The following is a 14244-nucleotide window of genomic DNA, read 5'->3' on the forward strand; positions in this document are numbered from 1 at the left end:
TTGTCATAATCTTCATAATCGTTTCAATATTGAAAAACGTTTAAAAATAGTGGGAATAACACATCTACAAGCTCCCGACGCGCTGTGAGCTTGTAGAACGGCTATTTGCACTATCAATGTTTATTATTTAAGTATAACATTCTTAAAAAATTCAATCATTTCTTTGTATATTTAGGTTGTGTCATATTTGCCATTTGCAACTTCAAGGCCTAAAAGCCAGACAGAAATGTAATTGTCAACCCACCCAAAAAAAACGATTTAATTGTAATTTTGAGTGACAATTAATTGTCATGTAAAATGTCATAATCGTGACAGCCCTACGCACGCACACGCACACGCACACGCACACACACACACACACACACACACACACACACACACACACACACACACACTCTATATCTGCCATAAAACAATTTAGGCAGTGAGCACCCGGAATCCTTCTCATTGTCAAAGGAGTTAGTCAACCATCACACGCTACAGGCGATGCTATTAGCCAGAGAGCCCACGGCAAACATCATGGCCACACCCACACTTGCGTCCGAGTAGCCAGAAGCTTGCCTTTGTTCCTGAACCCACAGTGGGCCGTGAACTCGCTGGTGAGATCCACTTCCTGTTGGTAAACATACAAACTGTCCCTCTGTATGTGGGACGTCACTGAGGAGAGGAAACATACATGTTGTACGTGCACTGTGTGTACATGTGTACCTGCTACAGCTTACAGGTTACAGCAGTGTTTCCCAAACAGTGGGTCGGGACCCATCATAGAGTCACGGAACCCTAGGTGTCAGGTAAATATCCCTTCTTTTATGTTTCCTACAAAAACATATATATATAGACTTATTTCCTGAACAGGGAGGTTTTGGAAACGTTTTGTTAGCTACTCACTCTTAATGTTTCCATGCAGCCTTGGGGAAGCCATGTGCGTTTTGTTTTGGTCCCAGGTTGTACGTAGTGTTGGGTGAAACCCCTTCTCATTTAAGTTCAAGCCACTGTTCATGTGTGTTCTCAAAATAAGCCACTTGTAGCGTGGCATTAATGTAATTAAATAGTAATTATTTGGTCAAACTATGGCAGTGAGTCAAAAACACTATCAGGACGCTAGTTTGTTTTAATGTTGTATAGTGTTAACTTCTGCCCATAAACATCCAGCCACTTACAGTATGAAACTTTAGGTTGATATTTTTTATCCTCTTCTGGAGAAGATCTTTGTCCTCTGCACGCCCAGGGAATCTATGAAAACTGTATGGACTGACTTAATCATCATGAAGTAGACTAGTAGAGGCTTCACATTCAGTTCCTCTCCAAAGTTTATTTTTTTCCCCACTACTGTTGGAGCAGCCATAAACTACACAGTTCATCCAGATTGTGAAGTGAAGGAAGTGGCGCACAGGAAATCTGTCTATATTTCAAAACATTAAGAAATAGTAGAAAAACATAGTTCCAGGGAGACACCAAATGTACCCTTTGGGTCTGGAGGTGAAACATATGGGAACCCCTGGGTTAAAGTACACTCTAGATACTTTATATAGAACGCCTATGTTTTATTACAACCAAATGGTTCTATATTGAACCTCCAAAAAGAACCCTCTATATAGAACCATTTGCCTATAGAAAATAGAAAAATGTGGGATCATGTTTGGGGCCAAATCCTTCTTTCGCTCCATACATTAGAAGCTTTCAGCACTTTACCTCTATATCACTGATATCAGCTAAAGTCTTGAGTGCCCAAAAAGGCAACTTGCCATGAACCTGACTCATTAGAGTAGACTTCCATGAAACTACACCACTAGATAGTGTAGTTGAACCCTGGCCCTGAACAAAAATGAAGACATGAGAAGTTATACATATTACCTTGCTTATTGTATTGATATATATTACATACTTATTGTATTGATGTATTACCAGCTTATTGCAAGTCGCTCTGGATTAAGAGCATCTGCTAAATGCCTAAATTGTACATTGTAATACATATTGTATTTACCTAACAGAATAAAAGTGTTTTGTCTTTACTTGCCAGTGAACATAACATCACCACAAAGTGTGAAACTCAACGAGAGTACAGAATACAAAGGCAAAATGTTGCCCAACATAAACACACATGGTGTATGTCACACACATCTAAAATACAAAGTATGGTTCAAGTAAAGGATAAATAATCAACGAGTACAGATGAGTCACCAGAATGCATAAAAAGAGTGGTGAGTGGTATCTGAAGTGACAATATGTGAGAGACGGGGGGGGACTTACGCTGAATGGCTCGTAGTCTGGGGATGGGCGCTGGGCTGCTGGGAGGGGAGGAGCTAGTGCTGTGAAGGCTCCGCCTCTTGTCCATGGAGGGCGACGCCTGCACCGTGATCTTATGTTGGAAGTCTACAATATACAAGCACATATACATTATAGTTAGAAAAACACCACCAACTCTAATTCTCTAATACAGGGGTCTTCAACGTTTTCAGGGCAAGGACCTGAAAAAGAAATGAAGCAGAGACCCCCACAACCCGTTCATAGATTCCATATAGTTTCATTGTTTGACAGCACGATCATCAGTGTATTTTGGATTCTTGTCAATTTGTGTTTTCAGATATTTAACCACTTGAACCGTCAACACTTAATAAACATGACCTTTCACTCTGTACTTAGTCTGCTCTTTTTCCCCTCTACACCAAACCTCTTTGCCAAAAATAGCCAATCTACAAGCTCAGCGCGAGGCGTTGTGAGCTTGTAGATCTGCTATTGTTGGCTAAAGTTCTCAGAATATGGACGCTAGGGTTCAAGTGGTCAATATGAAAAAGGAGAAAAAAAAGTTACAATCACACAAAGATTTGGAGGACCCCCTGTAGTAACTCTGAGGACCCCCTAGGGGTCCCGGACCCCCTGTAGAAGACCCCTGCTCTAATAAGTATGCTCGCTTTTACAATGCAATTATTGTACAACTCACAGTATTATGCACCCTTCCAGTGGCTTATAATTACTCCTCGGCCCCTAAAAGGTGTTAATGGCTGATTTATACTTCATCGCATGACCCTTTTGGGTTGCTCGACAGCAAAGTACATTGTTTTTTGTCCTGCGAGAGCAGCTACAGGTGTACTTCATAAATTCATCTTAAACCTGTCACCAGTGTGAAGCAGAACCTTAAAAAGCTCCTTTATTCAAAAAGGGGGCCAACAAAATGCCCATATTTTGGGAGTATTCCCACGCGCAGGCTGACTAACCGGAGGGCAGGCTGATGCGGTTGCCGTCCTTGAGCTTGAGGCGGGAGCGCTTGAATTTGCCCTTCCTCTTCTTGACGTTGGGTTTGTCCTTGTTGAGCTGGAAGATGAGGATGTTGAGCTCCCTCTCCAGCACGTTGATCTCCCGCTCGGCCAGCTGCTGCTCCCGGCGCTTCAGCAGCTCTTCCTGCGACTTCTGCTGCAGCGCCGCTCGCGTCAGCTCCTCCTCTCTGGAACGCAGCTCCTGGGAGAGTGAGTGGACATGAAATGCAGGTTAGCAGGGAATGTCCACTGTGACGCTTGGACTCCTCGCGCTTTGAAGGAAACACAAGGTCAGTCCGCTGCTCTCCCAAGAGGGAGTGTAGCACCCAGGATTACATTAAGATTAAACGATTGGTGCCGGGTGAAAAAGATGGGTTACAACAATCGTGGGATAAAATAATTTAGATAAAGGAAAGAACAACTTGCACTGCTGTGACCTTTATGCAGGGCTAGAGGACCAGCTCCTCTCAAACTCAAAATATTAAGGGTTATAGGCAGTAAGAACTAATGCAAGTCAAGTGTTGGAAGGTTACAACAACTCGTCTCTGAAAACTCTTTGGATGGACAGTTAAAATGAGTTAGTCGAGTTGTAGACACAGACAGGACACGATACTTCTCATTAGTTTCCTCAAGCGTGAGTAGGGGTAAGATGATGTTGGCAATTGAATAATGTAAAAGTTCAAATGTAAAATGATCAATACTGCAGCGTAAAAATACTCTGTTGTGTAATGCAGTTTAAGTACCAAAAGTAGATAGTACTCATTATGCAACGTCCCATTTCACAAGTTTTCAGATGTATAACAGGGGTTGACACCAAGATCTCATTGGCACTTGCCCGTCGGGCAAGTACAGGTCATGTTCTACTTGCCCAAAGGTCATGCCCACTTTCCCCGAACTCGTCCATTATAAAATTATGGGTACAATTTGAATTACTGTTCAATTTAACACATATCTTTTTGACTTTCTGGGGCTGTGTGATTAAAAAATGGGTATGGGTTCACACTTGTTATTTTATATTAAGCGTAGCAACAGTGAAAACACACATTATAGGTAAACAGTGTTCTTATTTTACATTCCACAGACCAGCAGAGAGCTCTGTCCATGTTCAGGTGTGTAGACAGATATCTGGTGTTGTGTTCATAGACGGTTGTTGCGTTCCCTCTCAAATGAGCACTTGCCCGGTCTGGCAACCTGGAAGCAAACTTCACCTGCAGAGAGTTTTATTTACCTGCTGGGGGCAGGTGGGCAAGCCTTAGTGTCAATGCCTGTATAACATTTATAAAAAATCTCAATGTGAGCTTCTAGATCGGCTATTTTCAAATGGCATTGTATCCACAACTTTCCAACATCCCATCGTGCATTGCGCAGAGGTTGCACAGAGCTTCCGGCGCTGCAGCCAAGTGTGATCTACAAGCTCACAACGGTTGCATCTGCAACGCGACATGAGCTTGTATGTCTGCTGTTAACCGGAAGTGTGGTGCAAAAAAATCTCCAGTATATTCCCGCGGAAAGGGTGGATAACACAGTTCTATTGTGAAAATAGCAGATCTATATGCTCACAACGCCTCGTGTTGCGATGCGTTGTGAGCATGTAGGTCGGCTATTTTCACAATTTCTGCCTCTAATATTTGACAATTGGGCCAATGTTTAATTTGTAATTTTAGAGGCCTTGAATTGTCACTATAGAAATGTGCTATACACTCAAAACTTTATGTTGGTTTGCTTACTGTTGAGTGAGAAAACAACATTGCACATTACGTTAATCATTTGGGGACCCCCCAAAATAATTTGGGGACCCCCCTGGGGGTCCCGACCCACAGGTTGAGAACCACTGTTCTACAGTATCTTCTCATGAGATGCTGCTTAGCCATTCATCCCCCCTTTTTGTACCGCCTGTCAATTTCTCCGTGCTGAGTAATAATAATAATCCTAACTGGATGACTTCCATTGCAGTGGCTTTACAATCAAAGCCCCGGAGCCACCCACCTAGACACAGATTACTGCAGGCTGTTTACAGGAAACACGCCCTCATGTTTGTGGCTAATTCTACAAAAGCCAAATGAAATCACTGTGAGAACACTTTTAGCTATACTAAGGCTTGAGGCAAAGTGAGGTTTATTTTTTTCCCGTCGGTTAGTCAATGTTTTCATATCCAACACAATTTTTATATAAATTATATATACAGTATAAGTAGTATAGGCAAGTAGGGGATGGCAAACAATATGTTAACGAACGATATGGCTGTTTGCATTGATGTCATTCAATTGTCATTAATAATTGCGATTAACGATTTAATTGTGTTTCTGTCTATGACAATTACATTCCTGTTTGGCTTGTAGGCTTTGAAGTTGCACATAGCAGATATGACACATAACCAAAGAAATGACTTACATATTTGACAACTTTATACTTTTAAATGTTTGAAAAATGTTTCAACATGTAAACGATTATGACGATTATGACAAAATAATTGTGATTATGTCAAATAATGGCGATTAGACGATTATGTAATTATTGTGACAGCCCTAAGGTAGAGTGGTAGCAGTCATCTTGGACTCCCCAGTCCCCAGACATCTTAGAGAAAATAGTACACACGCACACACACGCACACACACACGCACGCACACACACACGCACACACTAGGGCATTCACCAAATATTCGAATATCAAAGTCACTATTCAACATTGTTCACCGAAGTCGAATATTCGCTTATTTTTTTATTTATTTTGATTGTTTTCTCTTTAAAAAAGATATAGTTTATAAAGCTTGGCTGGATAGGAAGTCATAAGAATGAGTTGTTAATGTCCCTGGTGGATGAATTTGTTAATGCTCTATACCAGGGGTTCTCAAACCTTTTTAGGCCTTGACCCCCAAAATAAACACATTTGAACTGGGGACCCCCACCCTGACAAGCACTTGGAATTGTAGGCATTACATTTAATGTGACTCAGTTCCGCAGACAAATATTGTGAAAATAGCCGATCTACATGTTCACAGCGTTGTGAGCAGGTAGATCTGCTATTTTCACAATGTTCGCCTCTTGCTTACTTAATATTTGACAGTTTGGCCAGTCCTGTCGAATATTCGACTATTCGAATACTTTGAGGTCGATTAATTCGAATACTAAAAATCACTATTCGTGAATGCCCTAACACGCGCGCGCGCGCGCACACACACACACACACACACACTTTAAACAGCTTGGCTAGGAACAAATGGGTAAGTTACAGCAAAGAAAAAACGATGGGGAAAAAATGTTCTAAAATGCTGGTAGAAATCCTCCTTGAACCTCAACACGCTGGAACAAAAGCCACAGAGCTCTCAGCAGCACGGCCGTTATCCAGTGCTACCGTTGAGCAGCCCAGATCAGTGTGCTGATCCTGCTCCTTCTCCAAACACTAATTAACCCCTCCCTTTAAGCTGACGACGGGAGACCTGCACAGGAAGCCGATTAAGATCTTAACGAGGGGAAGTGCGCGAAAGCGCCTCGGCGCTAAATGGCTCGTTTTTTCGGGAGGCCGCGATTAGCCCGCCCGCCGGAAGCAACCAATTAAAAATGTAAAGCCGCTCAAAGCCGTCCCCAAGCGGTAGAGCCCAGTTGTGTTCTAACGTCCATCACCACAAAAACACAGCCGTCGTGAGTAGAAGGTGTAGCAAAAATAATACGTTTATGAGGTTGGCTCCATACCTCTGACGTCAGCAACACTCACGTGAGTAAATGTAACCATTCATTACAGGGGTCTTCAACGTTTTCAGGCCAAGGACCCCTTAACTGAGGGAGAGATGAAGCAGGGACCCCCGCTACATATGGTATAAAAAAGGGGTGCAGATCTTCATCGATTTCACCGATAGATTCATAGACTTGTTTGTCTGCACTGTGATGAGTCCATGTTGGATTCGTGTTAGTGTTTTTCAGACATTTAACCACTGGAACCACTCAACGCCTCACGATGCGAGGCCTTGAGAGCTTGCAGATCAAGAATGATCCTATCACACAAAGATTTGGTGGCCCCCCCATGGTAACTCTGAGGACCCCCTAGGGGTCCCAGACCCCCTGTTGAAGACCCCTGATTTATTGCATAAATGGAATACAGTTAATCTTGACGTTAAAGGGCTCCACGTTTTGGAGATGTTCCCTGAATTTTGTAAATGCATGCTTGCTAAGCAAAATCAGGGAATGCTAAGCAAGACCCCCATAGAGGGATACAATAGCAGAACAACAGCAATACACTGACAAACAATGTAAATCAACAGAACGTAGTCACAAGTATTTGAGCTTAGTCAGACTGATCAAAGGTGGAGGCTGGGGTGGAGGAGGCAGCTAGCAGCGCGTATCCGAGCTTCGGATAACCAAGCATATAGGTAGAGGAGCCTTCCTCTACTGAACGAAAGCTTTGATTGGAGAATGACAATGTGACGTAATGACCAGCAGATATGTGAATGAGGAATAGGAAAATATCTGACTGACAGCTGACTAAAGCTGGGCCTGCATAAACTAACGCTGAAGCCTTCAGTTTTTAGAAGGTCTGAACAGAGCCGGCAAGAAGGTCAACATTCCCAACAGAAGTGTGTGTGGTTAAGATAAAAAATGTCCTCGTCCCCATGGTGTACCTTCTCTTTGGTCCTGAGCTCATCGAACATCTCCTGGATCTCCACGCGCCAGTCGTCCTGCATGCTGTGAAAGGAGTCCTGGGGCATGGTGGCCATCACCGCCTCCTCAATGGCCGACAGCTGCTCCAGGATGCAGGAGAAGGATGGACGCACATGGGGGTCCTGGTCCCAGCATTCTGCAATGTGCAAACACAGCACGAGAATGGAGAGAAACAAGACATGTTGGCTGCAGGTCTTTTGCCTCACTTTCATCCAGCTGAAACAGCTGCATGAATGAGCTGTCCAGGCCTGGAAAATTCACATTTTGGTATTAACATTACACTCCTACTGAAGTATCCATATAAGAACAACTTAACCCATTAAAACCTGGAATTATTGTATGCTTTATAGAGGGTATGCGCGTGACATCATCATCATCCTCGGATGTTATGCACGAACGCCTGCTGAGTGGCAAAAGACTACTTTCTGGCCTTTGAGAAAGAAGTAGTCGCCAGCACTCAAGGAATCTCCTTTTTGCGTTGCAACGCTGAGGAAGGCCGAAGGGCCGAAATGCGTCCGTACACTGTCCATTGAGGTAAATAAAATCATGTAAAAAGGAGATTCCTTGAGTGCTGGCGACTACTTCTTTCTCATATGCTTTTTTGAGCCGTGCACCTAAAAGCCTTCATCTAACTTGGAGTGTTGCGGGCTGTCTGCTTTATTGCAGATACCTTTCTCTACTTTCTGGCCTTGACCGCCCATACATCCAAACAGAAAAGTCCTAATCAGATTGCATTAAACAACATAAAACTCACTTTGCCACTCGATTTGCCATTCACTTTATGCATGCGCATACCCTCTATTGAAAAATAGCAGATATACGAGCTCATAGCGCAGCACCGAGTGCTGCGCTGCGAGCTTGTAGATCTGCTATTATTGTTTCATTTTTTCCATTTCCTGAAAGGTTCATATTTTGGAGATAGCTGGTTTCTCCCCAACAGCAGAGATATAGTAATTATGAACTAAAATCTAAAAAAACAAAAAAGTGTCTTGAATATTTTATTTTGGTGCAATTCAATGGCATTTCAAAGTGATTCCGCGATTTGGCAAGTACTTTAAGTATAATCCATGTACAGGATAAATGGGTTATGGGCGAACCTTCCATGAGCTTGGCGAAGGGTTCAGGGCAGGTGGAGGGGATAGGCAGTGTCAGCTTGTTGACTGCCACTCCATAGGCCACGGCCAGGCCGTCTATTCCACGGTATGGCACTTCCCCTGTCAACAGCTCCCATAGTAACACACCATAACTGGAGAATGAATGAATGAACACACACACACACACACACACACACACACACACACACACACACACACACACACACACACACACACACACACACACACACACACACACACACACACACACACACACACACACACACACACACACACACACACACGTAACTTAGATCTACTTTCCAATATCATCAGTTAGATAGAGTAGCATACTTAATTGCCAACAGTTAAAAGCATAGTATAACCAGTTCAAGACAGAATATTCCACTGTTACTGGAATACAGTACATGATGATGACAACATTACTAAGTAAGATGATATTAGATTTGCAAAGATTTGTAAACAAAGGGAAAAAGAGCACAGAGGAGCATCTTGCGTCTAAAAAGTGAGATACCGTAAGTTCAGAAAAGGAAGAGAGGGAAGGATTTAGAAACTATACAATATAAGAAACAAGACTAATAACGGTGTGCAGTTTCACAACGTTAGGGGCAACAGTGTCAGAGATTAGCTCTACAGACAGACGGACGGACAGACAGACAGACACACGGACGGACGGACAGACAGACGGACGGACAGACAGAGGCAAAAACATGGTCTTGACAACGCCTTCGGCCTGGCGGAGACGACAAGAATTGGGAGAGTGGAGAAAAAGTAATGGAAGCACAGAGCTGATGAAGGCTTGGTGGCCTGGCAGCAGGCAGGTACCTCCACACGTCGCTACCCTTGGAGAACAGTGAGGACTTGATGACCTCAGGAGCCATCCAGGAGTAGGTGCCCGCCGCCGACATCTTGGTGGTCTTGTGCCACTCCCTGGCCAGGCCAAAGTCTGTGATCTTCAATGTCTTCCTGCCGATGTCGTCATTCTCAATCATTTCAAATAACAAAACTGAGGCGAGAAACAGGGGAAAGGGAGGAATGACAGGTTAATGAGGAGATGATGGCAGATGGGAAGGATGGAGTGGAGTGAAACCTGGAAGAGACAATCAAGGGGAGATAGCAGGATGTGGGCTTATGAGACAAAACAGGCAGGTGAGTTGATGATCACCGATATTGTGGACCATCAATTACAACTGCAGAAACAGGAGGCTGACAGCCCTACAAAAACCTCTGAGGACTGTTGGCGGCCCGGGCACCTAGGGATGGGACGATATGAAAATGTCATATCACGATTGTTGTGACCAAAGAAATCTCGATTTACAATATTATCGCGATAATCAAAATATCCCCAACCTCCATTATCCTGGGGCGGAACATTTTTCAAAAAATAGCAGATCTACAGTACAAGCTCACAACGCGTAGCTTGTAGATCAGCTATTTTCTGGCAAAGAGATTTGGTAGAGTGAAAAAAAAGAGTGTATCAAGTACGTACAGTATATTATAAGTACGCAGGTCTTTCCTGCATGTCTATCCCCATGTTTCCTGTCCATCTCTACTACAAAGTATAAATAAAGGTAGAAAAAGCCCAAAGAATATTGGGGAGGGGAAGAAACGAAGAAAAGAAAACCTGAGGACCTAAAACTCATCCGGATCTGCTCCATAACCACCCCTGTAACACTATACAACTACACTAGAGACACTAAACACTGACGGAACAGCAACACAGATAGAAAAAAGCTTCAGAAAGAAAATATTTTCAGTCTATCCAACTTTCTCACTGTTCCGGGTCAACGGTGAAATAGTAAGTTTCACAGTTCATGCAGTACATGTACTGTACTGCTTTGATGAGATCTATTAGACTTAAGCCTATTAAAACATGATTCCGTGGGGACCTCATGTAATTTAGAAATCAGTTATCACACCCTGATGTCAGTTTAGTGCAGCGCATTCACGCATAAGTGAAGTAAGTATTTTGCCTCAAATGGAACCAAATTGACTGTTATGGTTCCATTTGGTACTATAACTTGGACAATATTTCTTAATTAGATCAAATGCATGGAATGTTAACAAAAAGAGTCAAACCAATTTCACTAAACAATTCACATAATATCCCAGAGAAAGTGACAAAGAGCTCCATTTCCATGTGTTATGCGAATTGCGATTGTAGCCTACTCTACAAGCTGTGCAGAATGCAGAGTATTCTTTGTGTGCATAAAGTAGTTTACATGTTTTGTGTGTGGACATGATTAATCGATTAAGCCAATTAAAAGAACTGGAGGTGCTGGAGAGGTGCTCAGAATGTCAGAGGCAGGCAGCGCATCACATTCCTCGGATATGGGACTGATGGACTGATTGCATATTCCCTCGCTGAGCCCTGGGTGTGCGTATAACGACATGAATAGGACATCTATCGGTCATGCTATTATTGTAATACTTTCATTTCTCACAATTGCCCCCACGAGGGCCAGGCATGCACAGAGAGACATTCCATTCCATTCAAGAAAAAGTATAGGAATAAGTGTTGGAATTACATTTTCCTGTTTGACAGGATTATCAAAAGGTTTAAATCATCCTCAACCTGACTAGAATATACTTCTGATCAGACCAGATTGGACCAGTCTCCTTTAATTGAGATTTGTAGAGCCACTTGTATTCTCACTGAGCTATCGTTCCAATTATTAGTGCAATATTATAGTTCATAAATTGTCCATGCTGTGTACCGAAATGAGCTGAATGCACTCAAAATGCTGTGATTTTTTTCAGGAGAAAAAGGCAGAATAAAGCCACAGAGAAAACAAACCCCCTGAAAACAATACAATTACCAAGATGTTGATTCAAATAGTATTATCAGATGACCTCTGTGTTTGTGGAAATATGGTAGGTAATTTGCCCTAGAATTATTACTTTACAAATTACGGACATGGCCGAGTCGCAAGGGATTAAAATCACTGAAGTCCTCTGTAATTATTGCAAATTACCAGAGGTCCCCAGGTACTGTAATAGTAGTCCTGTGCAAATAGGGCTTTAGACTGCAGTATATGGCGATCACAGTCAGTCCGTCAGTCATCTGATTTTGCTGGGCTGGGGCTATTCAGTGAACCCTGTTGTAAGCCTGTGAATATTAGATCTGACATTAAAAATGGAAACTTAAGTGTTAGTGTTTAAACTGAATCCTGTCATTATATTGTGAGGACATGCAAAAACCTGACATAACACTCAATGCATAGTTGCATACTGTGTGCTGAGAGCCTGTACTCAAAACATTCAGCCCACATGAAATGTACAGACTGAATGTCTTCCTCACAATAGATAGAATAGGATTCAGGTTAAATATTGGAGCAAATCCAGAATAAGAAAGATTGTTTTAAAATAGCTGAAGTCTATAACTAAACATTGCCAAGGAGTTCAGATGGAGGATGTAAGAGCATCTTAAATTCTATCATACAAACAAACTAGTCTTGTTTTTAGGACCATTTCTTTATAACCACTACCACAATAAATAAGCACATGTTTTTATTTATCATCATCTGATGAGATACTCCTGTCAATAAGATAATGTCATGGAAAATTCAAATATGTGTTGGTGGTTAAAATAGATGCATGCCTCGAAAGACAGTCATAAACAATCTACCTCCAGTATTGTACTTTAAAGTCACTCATAACCATGACTAAATAATATAATATTCAACTATAACGTATCAGAGGAAGGCTTCCACTTAAACTCTACTGAAGACATTCCAATGGGCGTTTAGTGGACATGAACCGTACAGCACTGGTTCCCAAACACTGGGTCGGGACCCACTTGTGGGTCGCAGACACATTTTCATGGGTCCCTTCATTTCTGGTTTCCTACATTTAGTTATAAAATATTATTTAAAAAAAAAATCAAAAAACATTCCCAAAAAAAGGGGGAAAAATGTATGAATATGGTAATTCCATGAAGAAATAAAAGAAAATCTAAGAAATTCCATAAATTAGAAAACAAATGTTTAAGTAATAGTGAAAATAGACGATCTACAAGCTCACAGCACAGCGCGAAGCGACGCGTTGTGAGCTTGTAGATCTGCAGTTTTCACTAGCTTAGGTCCTGGGCAAACATCTAATTTCTCTTTTGGGCAAAAAGGTTTGGGAACCACTGCCGTACAGGTGAGAGTAAGTTGTCAACTGGGTTTGTTTTGCATGCCACATCAAATCACCACATTTGCCTTTAAGTATGAACTGTATTAAAAGTAGAGGTGTCAGATATTCCCATGGGATAGGTCCTTGGCTTTACGCAGGCTCAGGAACGCCACAGGACTTTTGGTACCGAGCGCTTGCTTTGTGCAGCGGCTTCAAAGCAAAAACAATGCGTGCGCTGATAGAGTTACACTTTGCGTGAGGACAACACTCACGCAAACCCATTGAGGTGATAGAATGGATAAAAACAAATTCAACCCAAACTCGAACCCATGTAACACACGTTTTTTACTTATCCTCAGGGGCGTCACAAGGGGGGGGAAGTGGGACACATTTTCAAGATTTTTCCAAAAAATAGCAGATCTACAAGCTTGCAGCGCGGCACTCGGTGCCACGCTGTGACCTTGTATATCTGCTATTTTTCAATAGTTAAAGCACAAAATGTGAGTGAATCGTTGTACCCGGGGCCCAGAATTTGGTGCGACACCCCTGCTTATCCTCTTAAAGAAAAACAAAGTGTTACTCCTCTTGTTGGTGGTGAATGATGACCTCTCCAGTTATCAAACTCCAGCAGGAGCTGATTGACGTTTGTGTATGGTGTGCTCATGCGCGGGCGGGCGTCTCTGTGGTCTCAAAGAGCAATATCACTGACCTTGGACTTACCAGAACGTGCCAACACACATGCACGCACACACAACACTTTCCGTCTCAAATCCCACACGCTTAAAGCCATAGAGGAGTCCAGCGCTGTGCATGTTGTTGCTGGCTTACTGCAGATAACAAAGTACCACCTGACTAGACCTTGGCACCACTGCCACACACACACACACACACACACTAGGGCATTCATGAATAGTGATTTTTAGTATTAGAATTATTTGACCTCAAAGTATTCGAATATTCGACAGGACTGACCAAACTGTTTAAATATTAAGTAAACAAGAGGCGAACCGCGGATCTACATGCTCACAACGCCTCGCAATGTAGATCTGCTATTTTCACAATATTTATCTGCGGAAACGAGTCACATTAAATGTGATACCTACAAT

General features: G+C 42.5%; 1 protein-coding gene across 2 annotated transcripts in view; it reads right to left on the reverse strand.

The window, feature by feature from the left end:
• The window catches only part of map3k21 (mitogen-activated protein kinase kinase kinase 21), a 38381-nt gene that overhangs the window by 11066 nt on the left and 13071 nt on the right, over positions 1-14244 (reverse strand). For both annotated transcript variants that reach the window (XM_080739694.1, XM_080739693.1), the window contains exons 2-6: positions 9848-10028; positions 9005-9153; positions 7868-8043; positions 3216-3456; positions 2251-2373 (exon numbers count right to left, since the gene is read on the reverse strand). In XM_080739694.1, coding sequence (XP_080595820.1) covers positions 2251-2373; positions 3216-3456; positions 7868-8043; positions 9005-9153; positions 9848-10028 — 870 coding nt within the window. The remainder of the gene's footprint in view (positions 1-2250; positions 2374-3215; positions 3457-7867; positions 8044-9004; positions 9154-9847; positions 10029-14244) is intronic.

This window comes from Nannobrachium achirus (assembly GCF_963921795.1).
Source record: "Nannobrachium achirus genome assembly, chromosome: 13".
Lineage (NCBI taxonomy): Eukaryota > Metazoa > Chordata > Actinopteri > Myctophiformes > Myctophidae > Nannobrachium > Nannobrachium achirus.